This window comes from Phascolarctos cinereus, unplaced genomic scaffold (assembly GCF_003287225.1).
Source record: "Phascolarctos cinereus isolate Bilbo 61053 unplaced genomic scaffold, phaCin_HiC Scaffold_4;HRSCAF=312, whole genome shotgun sequence".
NCBI classification, from domain to species: Eukaryota; Metazoa; Chordata; class Mammalia; order Diprotodontia; family Phascolarctidae; genus Phascolarctos; species Phascolarctos cinereus.
In genome coordinates, this window is record NW_027555847.1 from 320,710,867 (window position 1) to 320,728,640 (window position 17,774).

Below are 17,774 nucleotides of genomic sequence, written 5' to 3' on the forward strand. Positions count from 1 at the left end.
ACTCCAGTCCTGACTGCCAGTAACTCACTTTTGGACTTTAGAAAAGTCCCTCAATCTCTGAGGAACCTAAAGTTTGCCGTCCACATCAAAATGGAGATGATCATCCCTAACCTACCTATCTTCCAAGATTATGGTGGGGAACTGAAGGAGGGGATTCAATTAAGTTCAGTTCAGGAAACATTTATGAAGCACTTCCTGTATACACAAGACGATGGTAGATATGGAGGATGAAAGAGGAAGAGTAAAATAAGAAAACAAAGATAAAAAGTGAGATAATGGATTTGTGTCTTTTGAAAGAAGTTCTTAGTTTCTACCCTATCAAGTTACTGTTTTGAAAAATAAAAAACAATTCACTCTTCCTCGAGGAGAAACATCAGCACAATGTACTAGATGGGGTCTGGGACTGTATATCAGTCATCTCGCCTTTCTGTAAGTCAATTTCCTCATCTGTAAAATATGAAAAATACATTACCTGCTTCATGCAGCTGTTGTGAGAAAAACACCTTGGAAACTGTACATATTAATACATAAACATGAGCTCCTGTTGTTGTCTGTTGTAACTGCTGTCATTGCCAAGCTCTGGAATGGGCCTTGCCTACCTTGAGGTAGGGCAGGCTATAATGAACGAGTAGATCTAGACCAGCGGACCTTGACCTCTGCTCCCTGGAAGCTGGGTGAGGTAAATAGGCCAGGGCAGATCTCCAAGGTGAGCTATGGGGTGGGGTGTTTGGCCTGTTGCTGTCTCCTCCTTCAGGGAGCCCTCCAGGAAACTCTGGGGAGGGGGACTCTGAAGTCCCAGTGGCTAACAGGAAGCTGGAGGTGGTAGGCAGGGATACTTCAGCCATCAGGAGAGATGGCTATTGATTCCCAAGTCCTGTGTGGCACCTGGGAAGCAGGAATAGGCAGTGCTATAGAAAAGCATGTTCTCTAAACAGAAAAGAAATGAAGGGAATATTTCTTTTCTTTAGGCCTGCTCCTTGATCTCTTTCAAGTCCTGGGCACAAGGTCCAGTGGTTGTTGTCCTGGCTGGGTCAGGCCAGCACTCTGGAGCCTCCTCTGCAGCTTGCTTTAGTACATCCTATTGGCATGGTGAATTACTAGGGCTGCCTAGGCTCTTCCTTGAGAGCTGGAGACAATACAGTTGATTGTAATTTGGGAGACTGAAAAATATCTTGGATACAACTATTAAAAACATTCTTTGTACTTTTCTCAAAAGCCAGACAAAATCCCATTTCTAAGATCTACCTACATGAGATGTCTTAATGTTCAACTTTTTTTCTTTAAAAAAAAAAAAGAGTGACTGTTGCCAAGAAAACAGAATATTATTTCTTTCAATCCACAGGAGTCTGAGTGGACAGCTTGTCCTTCCTTGGAACTGAAACCAAGTATTCTGAGTCCTAGATTCACAGAGTGGAGTCTGGGAAAGTCTGGTTACGAATCCACTCCGGACTTTCTCTTCTCCTTTTCCACTCATTTCTAACAAACCACCACGGTGAGAATTCCCCTGAAATCCAATGACTTACCTTTCACTTTCTGTACCAAACATTCTGTCAGGCTCCGGGAGACAGGCAATTTAAAACGGAATACAATTAACGCAGGACAGCTGAGGCTCACTCTTTTTTCCAGCTAAAATAATTTGGTGACTTGAGGATAGAGTTTGAGGGGATGAGAGGACACGGGGAGGAGAGTGGTAAGAATGGACTGAGCGACTCCTAATGAACTCCGAGCACTTAAAGTTTTTATTTAGAATAAAATCCTGTGGCTGAGCTTTGCTCTCACCATAGTCCTTCACCATAGGATAAGCTGCCATGGAGCGCGTGCTTTCAATTTAATGGGAAAAGCAATAAAAGAGGAGTGGTAACTCAAACAGAAAGCTGACTATTTATAACCCCCCAGGACTAGCTAATGCTGAGGGTTTGACTAAAGCCGAAAGAGAACAAGAGAGACTGTCTTCATGTTAGCTGAAGACGACAGAAACAGGAAATACAGGAAACTTGGGCCAGCTCGGCTTGCTGGCTCATCTCTGTTGGACTTGTGCCCCTTAATTGAAAAGATAACTGAGGTCTAGAAAAGATCAGAAGTCTGACACACTGAGTTGCTGTTCAAAGTAGAGAATGAATGAATGAATGAACGAATGAATGAACGAATTAACCACGATGCCATCAGGAAGTCAGGTTTTCCCCTCCTACTTCCTGCACACCTGTCCATCGCCAGGCCCCATTCCCTTCTGGTTCATTCTGCACCTACCTGCAATCCCTTGTAGCAGCCCACAGACATTAAAAATACTTTTCTTCATGATGCTCTGCACACACATGGTGAAGACAGATATGAATGCCACCGCACAGAGAATAAAGATCCCAACAGCTAGGAAAATAGCGGTGGCCTGCCAGAAGCCACTGGCGATCTCGCTGAAGTTCTCCGCATAGGGTCCACAGAGGGTGTCCCGATTGGAATGGCGTATGTGGGAGATGCGGGTACATCGAGCGTAGATGCCCAAGGTTGGGCGGTAAGGCTGCTGGGAGCCCCCTGTCCTGTTGTCCGTGTCCGCGCCGCTGGAGGATTTGGCGGTGCCAATTAGCCAGTCTGCACTCATGAAAGCGATGAGTTCCGCAAAAGCTACGACGATGCTCAGGAGAGTCCACAGCATTGAGCGACAGGTGACAATAACATGACACATATTGAGGTCCAAGGCAGTGGACAGTCAGAAATCCAAGGGGTGAACACACACACACACACACACACACACACACACACACACACACACACACAAAAGCACCCAAGACCACAAGAATGAAGGCAGAAAGAAACCAGGAGAAATCTGTTTTCCTTTCCAAGCAGATCTGCAGTCACTGAGGTCCAAGCGGTCCTGTGAAGAAGTTGGAAGATTCAGTCATTGACTTCTTGCACGCTCAGCTCCTCCTTTCTTTCTCCTCCCCTGACAGCTCCAGCGAGGAGTGCAGGCTGCTCTGTTAGCATTCATACTGGCACATGATGACGGGCGGTTAGTCTTCTGGGGGGGAGGTCCCAAGCCCGGCCTCCTGCTTTGACATCACACACCTATAGGAGAGAAAGGAGGAGGGAGGGTTTAATGGAGAGCACTCCCTGATCCCGCCCCAACCCCGAGTTCTGTCGAAAGCAAAACTGCTCATCTTGCCCCACAAGGTCTTAAAATCAACATGTGAGAGTTTAAAACAGGGGCTTGTCCAGTCCACAACGCAGGAAAATTCCCAGGCTGGATCGTCAGAGGGTGACTACTGCCTGCTGCCCCACAGGGCTCAGGCCCCCGCCCCCTCCCACCCCATGGAACAGCTGCCAGAACTTGCGAAAGGTACCTCTCCACTATGCAACAAGTCAAAGGCAGTCACAGGATCACCCAGCTAGAGCAGGAGGACCAGCTCAAGACCATTCATCTGGTCCAACTCACTCAAAGCCACACAGGTAGTAAACATCAAAGGGACGCTGGGGATTGGGATCTGAACCCACCTCCTCTGATTCCAAAGCCAAGTTTTCTTCTCACTGTATTAACCTGCGTGAAATACTAATTCCTCCTAGCAATCTAGTGTATATGTTTCCCTCATTTTCAGGTAGGTGCACATCTACTGTAGATTAGTTTCTATGTGTAGCAGTTAATACAAAGTGAAGAGTGGAGAGTCTCAGCAGGTAGTATGACCTGAGAGAGAGGTCAAATTAGGTGTCTCCCATAAAATCCAGGGGGCATTCTCAATTTAGCTTAGGATAGCTTGGTTGAAACTATTACCCACTGTTGATGATCCAACAACTCATACAATAAACACAAAGTAATAAGAGCACTGGAATTTCTATCTGCGCACAGCTTTGGAGGGCAAACAATTTCAAAGAACTTGTGCATTTAACAGCCTCCCCCCCCCCCAATTTAAAAAAAGGTGGTGCATCGGATAGAAGCTGGACCTGGAGTCAGGGGAAGATTTTAGTTCAAATTTGGTCTCAGATTCTCCCTAGTGTGTGACAGTAGGCAAATCATATAACCTGTTTTCCTCAGTTTCCCCATCTGTAAAATGAGGATAATAATAATAATAATAATAATAACAACAATAATAATAAGGTTGTTGTGAGAATAAAATGAGATCATATTTGTAGTGCTTTGCAAACCCTAAAATGCTACATAAATGCTAGTTATTATTATTTTTTTATTATTTGCGAGGATGTTCATGGGCACATGTGGCTCCTAAGAAAAAGGGCAGCCTAGCAAAGCTTTGATATTCACTCTGCTGAATGCAAGCAGCCGTCTCCAGCACCTGTTGCTAAGGTCAACCATAAGAAGCAGCATCTAATTAGCCAACTTTTAATTCCTTTTTTATATTTAGTATTTTATCTTTCCCCAGTTACATGTAAAAACAATGTTTAACATTAGTTTTTTAAAACTTTGGGTTCCAAATTCTCTCCCTTCCTCCCTACACCCCTCGTCATTGAGAAGACAAACAATTCGATACAGGTTATACATATGTAGTCATGCAAAACATTTCCATAGTAGTTATGTTGTGAAAGAAAACATAGACCAAAAAACGACACCTCAAGAAAAATAAAGTTAAAAAAGTATGCTTCAATCTGTATTCAGACAGCATCAGTTCTTTCTCGGGAGGTGCGAAGCATTTTTCATAAATCCTTCAGTTGTCTTGGATCGTTGTATTGCTGAGAATAGCCACAAATTTTAATTCTTTGGAAGTAGAATCATGAGGAATATGCAGGTTACTCAGGTACCAAGATGGGAAAGGAAAAGTCAGGAAGCACAATTTGTTGTGTTTGAGACTGAACGTGAAAAGAAACGAAGTATTCCATGAAGATGGACCACGTAATAGGAAAAGGCTCACTGGTGATTATTTAGTATTTACCATAGCACGCCCACAGTGTGGTTTAGCCAAAAAATTAAGTCACACTGACTCACAGGTCTTCTAAGAGCTAATGACTCATCCAGTTTTAGGAAACAATTTGAAATAGAGGCATCCCTTTCTAAGGACCATTAATTAAGGATTGCTATCATGGAATCAACTTGTTGACAACAGAAGCTTGTCTAAGGACTGCAGCAGAATGAAAGTCTTGAATTGTTCCAATTCATTGCCATGTGCAAATGGCCATTCCTCTGCTCAGAGGGCTTGGTTCACCACAGGTCGAGGGCTAAAAACTCCCATTGTTTCCTATTTCACAGAGAACTTATTCTCTGACTCCCCCTTCCCCCAAAATGGCTTCATTACAAGAGGACTTTACTCTAAAAACCAAAGACTCCAGTAGAGGTGACCTAGCTCTGCACAAGTACCAGGAACTCAGATTTGCATGCCCATTCTTTTCCTTAGTTGGGTCAGCAGCCCTTCTGCCTTCTAGGGTCAAGATAAATTGAGTATCTTGCATGTGACCTATCAACACAAGGACCTATTCTGATGATTAGAGTTTATAAACTGAGGTCATGTCAGCTCCATGGGAACCACAGAGAAACCCTGAACATTTGCAGGGTCCTTGCAGTGGGGGAGGCAAACAGGGAAGAATAAATGAATCAGAATATCTGAGTTGGAAAAATGCAAGTGTAAGCCACCCTACAAACAATCCAATAAGAATCAATTAAACAAATATGCAAGGGACCCTGCTTATCACTGGAGTTTCAAAGAGGTGTCTTAGAATATTAGGCTTGGAAATGACCTCAAAGATCACCTAGTTCAGTCTGTTTGCTTTTTTTTTTTTTAATCTAGTTTCAATCCCTCATTTTATAGAGCGGCTTGGAACAGTGAGTAGTGTGGGTGGGAAGACCTGAGCTTGAATCCTGCTTCACACTTAGTAACTCTGGGCCCCCAAGCAGGTCATTCCATCTCTTTGAGCATCATTTTGCTCGTCTACAAAATTGGGCTAATTGCTAACACCCTCCTAATAGGATTATTGTGAATATCATCAAACCTAAGGATGTAAAGCACTTTGCAAACTTTAAAACATTTTATATATGTCAGCTATTAGTATTATACCTTCCCTCTGTTAATTTTTTCCTCTCTATCCTGTTTATAGCTTGCTTTGTACATATTTGTTTGCATGCTGTCTCCCCCATTAGACTGTAAGATCCTTGAGGGCAGGGACTGTCTTCTTTTTGCCCCTTCTTGTATCCCCAGCACTCAGTACAGTGCCTAGTACATAGTGTGTTTAATACATGTTTACTGAATTGAATTATTATTATTATTGTTACTATGATTATAGGGTAGCAAGGTGAGGCTCAGAGAAAGAACTGATGCCAAAAGACACAGGATCTTATCCTCTAAAATTTAGAGCTGGAAGGGACATTAGAGGCCATCTGTTTTACAGTGGGTAAACTGAGGCCCAGAGAGATTAAGTGACTTGCCAAAGATCACAGGTAATAAGTGAACAGTACGGCAGACCTAAGATTAAAAGCCAGGTTTCCTCACTGCTAGTCCAGGGCTTTAAAAAAAATGCTCTACTCAATTAGCAAGCATTTATTTTCTTTCCCTTTTGACTTCCCCCACCCCTGTAGGGTGGGAATAAAATCCTTATAATAAATATGTATTCTTAAGGGAAACACATTCTCATACTGGCCACATCCCGAAATGTATGTCTCCTTCCGTGATCTTTTCTTCTATGACACCAAGTCATGAGTTTAACATTCCCCTTTCCACACTGCATGCTGCAATTCATGATTCTCCAGGTACCATCCAAGAAATGAGAGTACTTCCCAATTACATCACATTCATAGCTGCAGGGGTTTGTGCTGGGCATCATGCAAAGAGGCCAGACATTCCATGGGCTCTTAACCTAGAGCACACAGAAGGTGTCTGTATGGAGAAAATCACATCTTTAGTTTCACTAACCTCTAACTGAAATTTAGGATTTCCTTCAATTACTCAAAAACAATATTTTAAGAAGGGGTCTATCAGACTGCCAAAGGGAGGGGAAGGAGGAGGGAATAAACACCTACTATGTGTCAGGTACTGTATTAAACACTTTTTACAAATATTATCTCATTTGATCCTTACAACAACACTGAGAGCTAGGTACTATTATTATCCCCATTTTGCAATTAAGAAAACAGAGGCATACAGAAAGTTAAGTGATTTGCCCAGGGTCACACAGTTACTAAATATCTGAGGATGGATATGAACTCAGGTCTTCCTGACTCCAGGCCTAGCACTCTTATCTACTGTGCCGCCGGCTGCCTCTGGTGCCCCCCAAAAATCTGTGACACACACAAAAAAGTTAAGGACCCCTGCCTACAGACTTCTGAGCTCAAATGGATGACCTGGGCACAAAGCACAGATGGGCAACAGAGACCTAGTGACAACAAAGGGATAGAAATACACTGAGAAGCAAAAGGTATTTGAGGACAGAGTAAGACGCTGCATGAGGTAATGGAAGTGATGGTATTGGGGTGATGAGGCTATGCCTGCTTGGCCTTTTTCCTAAAACTCAATGCAGGGGTGGTGGTGGTAGAGGAATTATTTAAATTTTAAATCATTACTACAGTGTATGGAGCATTCTTGGTCTCTGTAATTTCTCCTTCCCATGCATAAAATAAAATAAAAAGCTATACCTGGAAGAGCCACCTGTTCTGGGCAGGGGGGACACTAAATGGAAAATAAAAGCTCTTTGGCTGGAATGGCAACTTGGGAAAAGATAGGAGGGCTATGAAGATAATGGCAATTCCATGGTAAGCACAGCAAGTGGGCCTTCTGATTTTACCTGCTTGTTCTCTTGGGGGTAGTGTTATCATTTTCAAATGGTCCTGCTAAGGTAACAAAGTGGGCCTGGAGGAATCACACCTTTACCGAGTTAGATGCTCAAAATTATGACGGTGAAATGGAGATAGGGATGGGGAGGGCATTGATAGGCCTGAAAAATGCAAGGCACTTAAACAGTTTTCCGATGAAGATACAACCAACTTCATCCTCTGTCTAGCCTATATCTCAGCTGCCTCCTGGGATTTCCTTCCTGACAGCTCTTTTCTTTAGATCTGAAAAGGGATCCCCCCAAGAAAATCACTTCATCTCCTACTGTTTTAGTTTCTTTATCTATAAAACGGGAATAATAATAATGGCACCTACCTTCCAGGGTTGTCATGAGGCTGAAAGGAGATAATATTTGTAAAATGCTCTTTCTGAAGGCTTTAAACTGCTATATAATGCTGGCCATGATGATGATGGTGGTGATTTTGATGATTCCCTCTTCTAGACTTTTGACTAACCTCCATTGATTCAACTGGGGCCTGTATTCCCATATCAGGCTAAAGTTGATCTCAATGGGGACACTTCCTTTCAAAACTCAGGGATGCAATGAAGCTGCAATAGCTGAACAGATAGTGTGAGGGAGTATTGGTAGGGAGGGTGTTGAGGAAAAGAGATTACACTCATGCTTAGTGATGCTGGCCATCACCCATAGTCTCCTCATCAGTAAAAAGGGGATGACAAGACGTGTAATAAATACCCCCTTCTCTCAGAGCTGTGATAAGGAAAGTTCTTTGGCAACCTTAAGGTACTATAGACTTGTAAATGATTATTACTAATATTTATTGCAAAAAGATCAGCTCCAAATCCAACATAGGATAGAAAGTACAATGCCTAAAGTTTCTAAAGTTTGGGGGGGGGAAATGATTTCTTGCTTTCTTATTTTTTGGCTCAATAACTCATGTATAACGGATGCTAGATTTCCACTCATTTGTACACCAGCTGGGCCTGACTGAGGGTAAGATGGTTTTTCTTCTTTCTTTTTTTTGGAAAGAGGAGACCCTGGCAATTCTGCATGCTAAGAGTGACAGCAGCAGCCACTAGTTCCTGCAAGCCTGGATACAAGGAAATCCAATCAGACTTAAGTGAGGCTGGACTCCATGAAAGGGCCGAATGCAGGCAGGGGAGGAAAATCCGAAAACCTGCTGACAGCTTTCTAAAGCAGTTTGTGTTCCATAAAATGAGGTGTATTGAGCCTGTGAACATATGAAGGGGAAGAGGGTACTTGCCGAGACAACATATGCATCAAAGGAGAAATAAATACTCCCTCATTAACCACAATGAGTGCAAACTGGTAGAGGAGGAACCTCTTAACACAGACACCTTCGGCTATTAACTGTAATTCCTGGTTACCGAAGTAGTTTGTTTAATAAAGCTAAGTATGCATTCCTGGTTCACTTAAAAGCTTCTTTGCATTCTTCATGGGCAGCTAAATATTTTCCCCGCAGAACATCTGACAGTACTTCTGACATTATTTGGAGGAAAATGACTAATTGAAAATATACTGTTCCCCCTCCCTCTGCCCGGCTCTACAGATATCACTGCCACCTCTTCCAGGAGGCCTTCCTGGGTCCCCTTGCTCTTAGGACTCTATCCTTCCTCCATTTTCTTGGGACTGAAGTATACATGCTCTATGCTCTTCCCTTTTCTGCTTCGCCCAACCTCCATCCATAGAGTGTAAGTTCCTCAAGAGCAAGGAGGAGTTTCGGGTTTGGATCTCTAGCATCTACTTTGAGCATACCTTCTTGCTGTTCAGCCAGTTCAGCTGTATCCAATTCTTCACGAGCCCATTTGGGTTTATTTGGGTTTTTTTTTTTGGCGAAGGTACTAGAGTAGTTTCCCATTTCCTTCTCCAGCTTATTTTCCAGATGAGGAAACTGAGGCAAACAGAGTAAAGTGACTTGCGTAGGGTCACACAGTTTGTAAGTGTCTGAGGCCACATTTGAACTCAGGAAGATGAGTCTTCCTGACTCCAGGCCTGGTGCTTTATCCACGGTACCACTTAGCTCCCCTTGAACATACCAGGCACTTAAAAGATGGTTAATGAATTGAAATGAATTGTAACATGTCTTTAGAGTGCATCTTCAAGAGGCAGAGTAGTGTGATGTATAGACAGGATGTGGGTCTTGTTCTCAGTGAGACCAGGGTTCGAGGCAAAATCCCACTTCTGATACATACAGGCTGTGTAACACTGGGCAAGTCCCACTCCCCTTGTAAACTGCTCCCTAAGACCAAGAGTAGTACAGCATCCTCACATGGATGAAATCCCAGGAGCAGTCCAAAACGAACAAGCCCCAAGACAAATGGCAAAACCTAGCTAAGGTGTATCCTCTTAGGGAATCATTACATAAAATCTAAAAGCTTAGGGGGGACCTGAAGAACAACACAATGCTACCATAAAGCTGATTTTCATATTTGGTTTACAGAAATCAGTCCCATTTGACTCATTTATTCAATGAGTATTAAGCGCCTACTCTGTGCCAGGCAGGTCCAGGGATAAAAAGACAAAAACAGCCACTAGTCTCAAAGAGCTTACATCAGAGTACAGTGAAACAGGTGCAATGATGAATAAATAGAAACTATATGTAAAGTAAATACAAATTAATATGGGAAGAGGGCCCTACCAACTCGGGGAGATCAGGAAGGGCTTCACTTAGGAGGTTGCTCTTCCTGAGCCTGGGAGGAAGCCAGATTCTAAGAGCAAGAATTGGGGAAGTAGTACATGTCATAGGCAGGGAAATATGAGCTAAAATATCATGTTATTTTTGGTGATTGGTTGTTTGAATCCTGTCTGGTCCTTTGTGACCCCATTTGGGGTTTTCGTGGCAAGGATACTGGATTAGTTTGCCATTTCCTTCTCCAGGTCAATTTTCCAGATGAGGAGACTGAGGCAAACATGGTGAAGTGACTTGCCCAGGGTCACACAGCTAGGAAGTAGCTTGATTTGAACTCAGGAAGATGAGTTTTCCTGATTCCAAGCCCAGTGTTCTATCTACTGTGCACCTAGCTGCCCTAAAATATCATAGAGAAATAGAATACCTAGAAGGCCAATTTGGCTGAAACACAGCATGTACAAGGAGGAGAACTGAAATAAATCTAGGAAGGTAGGCTGAAGTTAGATTGTGAAGAGCTTTAAAAGGCAAACAGAGGAGTCTATATTTTATCCAGGAGGCATTTGGAAACCACTGCAACTTCTTGAACAAGGGAGTGTCCTTTTGGAACATCAATTGTCCATTGCACGGAGGACAGATTGGAAAGGGGTGACTGACTGCAATCGTCTGAGGTGGAAGTGATGAGTCTTAACTAAGGTTAAAGCTATGTGCATGAAGAGAATAGGGTGCTGTGGACAAAGAACTGACAAGACTAACTAATTGGGAGAGTGAAGAGTTAAGAAAATAAGTTTATGAACTTGGGTACCTGGAAGGCTTCAGCAGAAATAGGTAAGTTAGAAGGGAAGGGGCAACTTATGTGGTACCGTGGATAGAGCACCAGCCCTGGAGTCAGGAGGACCTGAGTTTAAATCCAGCCTCAGACACTTAATGGCTGTGTAATCCTGGGTAAGTCACGTAACTATTTGCCCCAGTTTCCTCATCTGTAAAATGAGCTGGAGAAAGGAATGGCAAACCACTCTAGTATCTTTGCCAAGAAAACTCCAAATGGGGTCAACAGAGAGTCGGACATGACTAAGATGATACAACAACAAAAAAGTTAGAAGGGTGGGTGGGGGGAAGATAATGAGTCCCATTTTGGGCATGTGGAATTTGAGATGTCTATATCTGATTGTAAATGTTCACTAGTCAGCTGGCAATATGGGACAAACTCGGGATAAAGTTGGGTATACAGATCTGGGAGTCATCCTTATAGGGATGATAAATGACCTCACGGAAACTGATGAAATCCACTCAGAGGATGTAGAGAAAGAGAGAAGATGGCATGAGAAGATGCCTTGGGTATGCGCACATCCAGGAGACGGGTCAAGGATGATGATCCCCCAAAACAACTGAAAAGTGACCAGGTAAGAAGAGAAACAAGGGAGAACAGTGGAACAAAAACACGAGAAGAAAGAAGGGAAGAAGGGATGATCAGTGACAAATGCCACAAAGAGATCGTAGAAGATGAATGCTGAGAAAAAGTCATGTGCTTTGGCAATTAACTGATCACAGGTCACCATGATAAGAGCAGTTTCAGTTGAGTGATAAAATCAGATTGCAAAGGGTTGATTAGTGAGTGGAAGGAAAGGGAGCAGGGGAAACTAGTGCAGATAGCTTTTCTATGAATTTGCCTTTGATGGATGGTAGAGAAAAGTAAAAGATGAGGATGGAAGAGCCCTGAACTAATTTGTTTTATTGTTGTTATTGAGTTGTGTATAATTTTTTGTGACCCCATTCAGTGTTTTCTTGGCCAAAATACTGGAGTAATTTGCCATTTCCTTCTCTAGCTCATTTTATAGATGAGGAAACTAAGGCAAAGAGGGTTAAGTGACTTGCCCAAGGTCACACAGCTAGTCAAGTGTCTGAGGCCGGACTGCAACTTAGGACAATGAGTCTTCCTGAGTCTAGGCCTGGCACTCTATCCACGGTGTCACCTGGCTGCCCTCAAGGCCGCATGGAAATAGCTTATAAGGAAAGAATGATTCCTTAAGGAAGCAGCTGAGAAAGAAGACTGATTGAGGAGGCAACTTCCTGGAGCAGATGGGCAGAAACGGGATTAAGGGCCTAAGTAAAGGAGCTGAAGGGGCACCTAGGTGGTACAGTGGTTAGAGCAGAGGGTCTGGAATCAGGAAGACCTAAATTCAAATCCACCCTCAGACACTTACTAGCTATGGTGACCCTGGGCAAGTCACTTAACCCTGTTTGCCTCAGTTTCCTCATTTGTCAAATAAGTTGGAGAAGGAAATGGCAAACCACTCCAGTGTCTTGGCCAAGAAATCCCCAAATGGGTTCATGAAGAGTTGAACATGACTGAAAAACAACTGACCAACAACAACAAAGGGGCTGAACTTAGCAAAGAGAAGGAGCTATCTCTTCATCAGATACAAGTGCATTTGGAGTCAGAGAGTCTGAGTTCATATGCCTTCTCCGCTACTTACTGCCTGTGTGATCTTAGACCAGTCTTTGGGTTTCAATTTCCTCATTAGTAACAATTAAGGGGTTGAACTTTAATTCTCTAATAACCTTTCCATTTCATAATCCCTGCTCTTAACGAACGTTCTGCATGGAACCCAATGCTGAAAAGGCGATATGGAAGCTCTTAACAGGAGTGAATCAACCACTTGTATCATAGATCAGTAGGACCATATGTTAAATGTTGTTTAGCTTTCATTTTGAGGGTATCACCATAATAGAACTGTACTTTCGGAAACACAGGGACAAAGTTCATATTTACTCAGAAGGGTGGTATTTTCACAACAAGCAATAATACCTTACATTTGTCTTTATTATAGGTTATGAAAGGATCTCCCAAGCATTAATCATTTCATCTGGTTCTCACAACAATCCCATGAAATGAACAGGACAAGTATCATCTTTCTCATTTTGCAGATGATGAAAATGAAACCCACAGGGGTTAAATGACTGGCCAAGTTTTGGAAGGCCTTTTATGCTTCAGGCAAATTTTAAGCCCCTGAAGGGAAGCCTGAGAATTACAAAGATTATTTTAGAAACTCTGTGAAGAATGGATGAGAGAAAGTGTAGACCAAATGTAGAGAGGCCAATTAGGATATTAGCACAATAATCTGGGTCAGAAGTAATGAGGGCCTAAAAGAAGGTGGTGACAGCCTGAGTATAGAGGAGGGACAGATGCGAGAGGTCTAATCAACAGTGCTTGACAACGGATTGGACATCAGGGGACGGAACTAGAAAAAAAATGACTTTCTGATTTCAACCAGGGTGACTATTGAAGCAGTGGCGTTAGCAACAGAAGGAAGAAAGCTGGGAAGAGGATTAAATTTTGGGGAAAGATAAAAAGTTCAGTTTTGGAGATGCTCATTTTGCTACGCAGGTGGGACATTCAGGCAGGGATGTCAGCACAGATGACTGGAGCTGACAAAGTGTTTAACTTGGAGTCAGAAAGATCTGGTTTCAAGTCCTGCCTCAGATCCTATCTAAGATTTGTGACCCTGGGCAAGTCACCTAACCATTCTGTGCCTCAGCTGCCTCATCAATAAAATGAGAACATCGGACTCAATGGCCCCTTAAAGTCCCTTTAAGCTCCAGACCTATGAACACATACCTGAAGAGTGATCTGCCTAGAAGTGGTCACTCAAGTGGATGAGATCACCATGGCGTTGTTGTTCAGTTGTGTCTGACCTCATGACCCCATCTGGGGTTTTCTTGGAAGAGAAACTGGACTGTCTTTGTCATTTCCTTCTCTAGCTCATTTTTACAGATGAGGAAACTGAGGCAACCAGGATGAAGTGACTTGCCCAGGGTCACACAGCTAGTAAGTGGCTAAGGAACTCATGACGAGTTCTTCATTCCAAGCCCAGTGCTCTATCCACTGCACCACCCAGCTGTCCCTGAGATCACTACAGGAAGAAGAAGAACAACAAAAAACCAGGGCCCTGAGGAACACTTATGCTTAAGAGAAAGAGAGAGGGAGGTCAACTTGTGAAGAATGCTGAGGAGAGGCAGCAAGACCCAGAGGAACAGAAGCAGGAAAAAGCAGGGCCACAAAAGCCAAGAGAGAAGAGTGTCCAAGAAGGGGAGTAGCTGAGTGTCCAGTTCTGCAGCAAAGTTGAGGAAAGACCACTGGATGTGGTAATTAAGGTCACGAAAGACCTTTGAGAGAGCAAGCAAGTAGAGACACAGACATAGACCACCTGGATAATAATTTAAGAGGGTTGCAAAATCAAGGAAAGGTTTTACAGCAACAACAAATTGCTACTGGACATGGGAAATCTGACCATGTTCATAGGCAAAGGGGCCACAAGAGAAGGAACATTTTCTTTCATTAATTATTTTAATGCAGGGACTGGTCAATGACAGCACAGTCATATTTGCTTTGGAAAGAATCTAGGCTACCCTCTCAGTTTACAGACGAAAAAAGGAGATGCTACATTCCCACCTACCTTAAAAGTCTTGAGTTGCCTCAAGTGACGAGGGGCGAGAGAATATAGCCAAAGTGGTAGGATCAAAGAGTGGCTTTGAGATGGGGACCCCCACACCAGAAGTCTCTGGAAGAATCTTCATTCCTTGGTAATGCCTTTTTTTTTTTTGCAATAGTACTCTTGCTTATTGGATCACAAGTTCTTACTGATAAATAATATAACACTTTTCTAGTTCTTGTTTGGGCAATAGCCTCCCTCCTAAATGACAATCCATCAGCCTGTATGCTCTAATAGAAACATAGGATATGTTTCCAACCAAAAGCATCCTGAAGGTATCTTCTAGAGATTTCTCCAAATATGTTATTACTAGGTAACACCTCATAAGGAATGCTGAATTTGCTTGTTTTCTGTGACCAGGATCCGTAAAATGGATTATTTTCTTCCTTATCATTGTTAGGACTTAAATTTCTTATTTATCTTGCAACAACATCTGTAAATCGTTGCCAGATTGAATGGTTCAAAATCTGCAAAGAAGTCTCATATTCAAATTCATCATCTATGGAGAAATAGTGTATTTTGTAGCACTCTTTGCTTTCTGGTAAAGAATGGCAAAACAAAGGTGATTTTTTCTTTGTCTTTTTTTTTGGCTAGGCAATGGGGTTAAGTGACTTGCCCAGGGTCACACAGCTAGTAAAAGTCTGAAGTCGTATTTGAACTCAGGTCTGACACTCTATCTACTGTGACACCTAGATGCCTTACAGTATAGTAGGAAGACTGAATTCATATACACTGATAATATAATATTTTGATATGACAATTGCATAAGTGCAAACTGCTCTGTGTGTGTGTGTGTGTGTGTGTGTGTGTGTGTGTGTGTGTAGATAGATAAATACATGGATGGATGGTTAGAGTTTTGCGTATTGTTTCCCCCATTAGAATGTGAGCAACTTGAAGGTAGGGACTGTTTTGGCCTTTCTGTGTGGGGATTTAGCAGATGCTTGCTGACTTGTTCACTATGAGATAGGATGAGGGAGAGAGAGCTTTAACCTGGGAAAGTCAGGCTTCCATGCAGAAGATTGCATCTGAACAGAGTTTTGAAGGTTATATGGATATATCAGTGGAGATGGGAAAAGGGAGGGCATTCTGGGCAAAGGGAATAAAATGAGCGAAAGCTCGAAGGCGAGGAGGGTAGGAAATGAGTTTGTGACATAAGGCTGGAAAAAATTTCAGATGACCTTTAATACCAAGTCCAGAATTGCCTTCCTAGGTGGTCAGAGACCTTGGTGGATACTTGTGGGAAGAGGGCTGCAGCAGGCACAGTCCTTTGGAAGGACCCTCCAGGCAGGGTGGGCAGATACTCTTTCTTCTCCCCTGGCCAACAGGATAGATTGATGCTATATGTTGAATGGCAAACATTTTACCATGTCTAAATAAAATTATGCTTCGGGTCTTTAGTTAGTCCAAAGCTACAAATCTATCATCAGTTCCTAATCCTATTCTGCATGACATTATTGTAAACAAACAGGAGGCTTGCAGTTGGGCAGAATAAGGAGGGTTTCAGATTTGGACAACTTGGGCCCTAATATCACCTCTGGCACTAATTAGCAGGGTGCCCTTGGGCCTCTGGGGCTCAGCTCTCTCCTCTGCAAAATGAGACAGTTAGGCTAGATTCTCTCTCAAGGTCTGTCCTTTCCAGCTCTCAAATTCAATGATACCAAGTCCTTCACTGTAAAAACCAATAAAGAAGGTCTAAAATGCATCTTGTTTATTTTTATGGAAGCTAATAAAAGCTCTGTTCCTGAATGGGGGGAGAGGGGAGGAGTTAAAAACAATGAAGGCAGCAGGGAGGGAAAGGTTGAAGACAAAAACCCTATAAAGCATCCTCTTCTACCAGCACATCCAGGTCTCTACAGATTCCTGTCTTATGAGTTCACAGATCTGAGATGTCAGGGGCTTTGACCAAACTGCCTCCTGTTCTGTTAATTCAACCCTGGGAATAAATAACCTTTACAGAAGAGGTTTTTGGCTTAGTTAAGTGAACAGCTGAACAGAAGCTGCCAGACGCTGATGAAATACCCAATTTTCACAAGGAAAGCAACTGCAGGCATAAGAAAGCCCCTATCTGATCTCAGTTCTTGCCTTACCCTTTCTTTTGCTGTAGTTGGCAGAAAGAGAACCAAGCCTTAGTCACGAGACATTTGTTTTAAAGGGGCACATTCTTTACTCCACAGTTTGAGAATCTTCTGAAGAAGGAAAACGGAGAAGGCTGCTTATTTTGATTGTGAATAGCTTATGCAGAAAAAAAAAGGAACCCTAAATATATTTCTAGGCCCCACAACCCACTAGAATAGGGGAGATATCTTTGTTCTGCCCTTTGGCCTCTGGGCACTGGGGTTCCTGCCTTCAAGGCATTTACACATCAAAAGTGGGGTGAGGCAGGCGAAAGAAAAGACACACATACAAATAAGGACGATATTAAACAGAATGTATTAAGGACAAATGGGACACACAGAAGTACTATAAAAATGAGATTGCGCTACTTATAGGTGAAAGAGCCACCTTTAGAACAAAGTGAGGATTTCCTCCCCCCCATATGGCACCAAAGGCAAAGAAGGAAGCAGTCATATATCTCCCCTCTCCCCTCAACCCACAACATCCCCAAGCTAGAAGGGTGTGCATAGCCACCCAAAGAAGAAAATACAAATATACCCTCACCTTCCAGTGATCCAAGATATTTCAGCTTCAAAGATAGCCCAAATAGCCCTCATAAAAGTGCTAGGAACAAGTCTGATCTCTGTGATGCCCTCAAGTTTCTCTTGCCCGCTGAGTTTGCGAGGAAGAAGACTGAGAATACCACCTTGGTATTCATCGTGGGTGTCAAGGGCAACGAACATCAGATCAAGCAGGCTGTCAAGAGGCTTTTTTATACATTGATGTCCTTTCAAGGTCAACATACTAATTGAGTCTGACGGAAGGGAGAA

General features: G+C 42.9%; 1 protein-coding gene and 1 long non-coding RNA gene across 3 annotated transcripts in view; one reads left to right on the forward strand and one right to left on the reverse strand.

Annotated features, from left to right (window-relative positions):
• LHFPL2 (LHFPL tetraspan subfamily member 2) overlaps positions 1–17,774 on the reverse strand; it is a 239,362-nt gene that overhangs the window by 39,151 nt on the left and 182,437 nt on the right. For both annotated transcript variants that reach the window (XM_020998404.2, XM_020998402.2), the window contains exon 4: positions 2,248–3,057. In XM_020998404.2, coding sequence (XP_020854063.1) covers positions 2,248–2,677 — 430 coding nt within the window. In that variant the 5' untranslated portion in view covers positions 2,678–3,057. The remainder of the gene's footprint in view (positions 1–2,247; positions 3,058–17,774) is intronic.
• On the forward strand, positions 3,056–9,142 carry LOC144456909 (uncharacterized). Its single transcript, XR_013486134.1, has 2 exons — positions 3,056–3,438; positions 8,740–9,142. It is a non-coding gene; the product is annotated as an uncharacterized LOC144456909 (long non-coding RNA).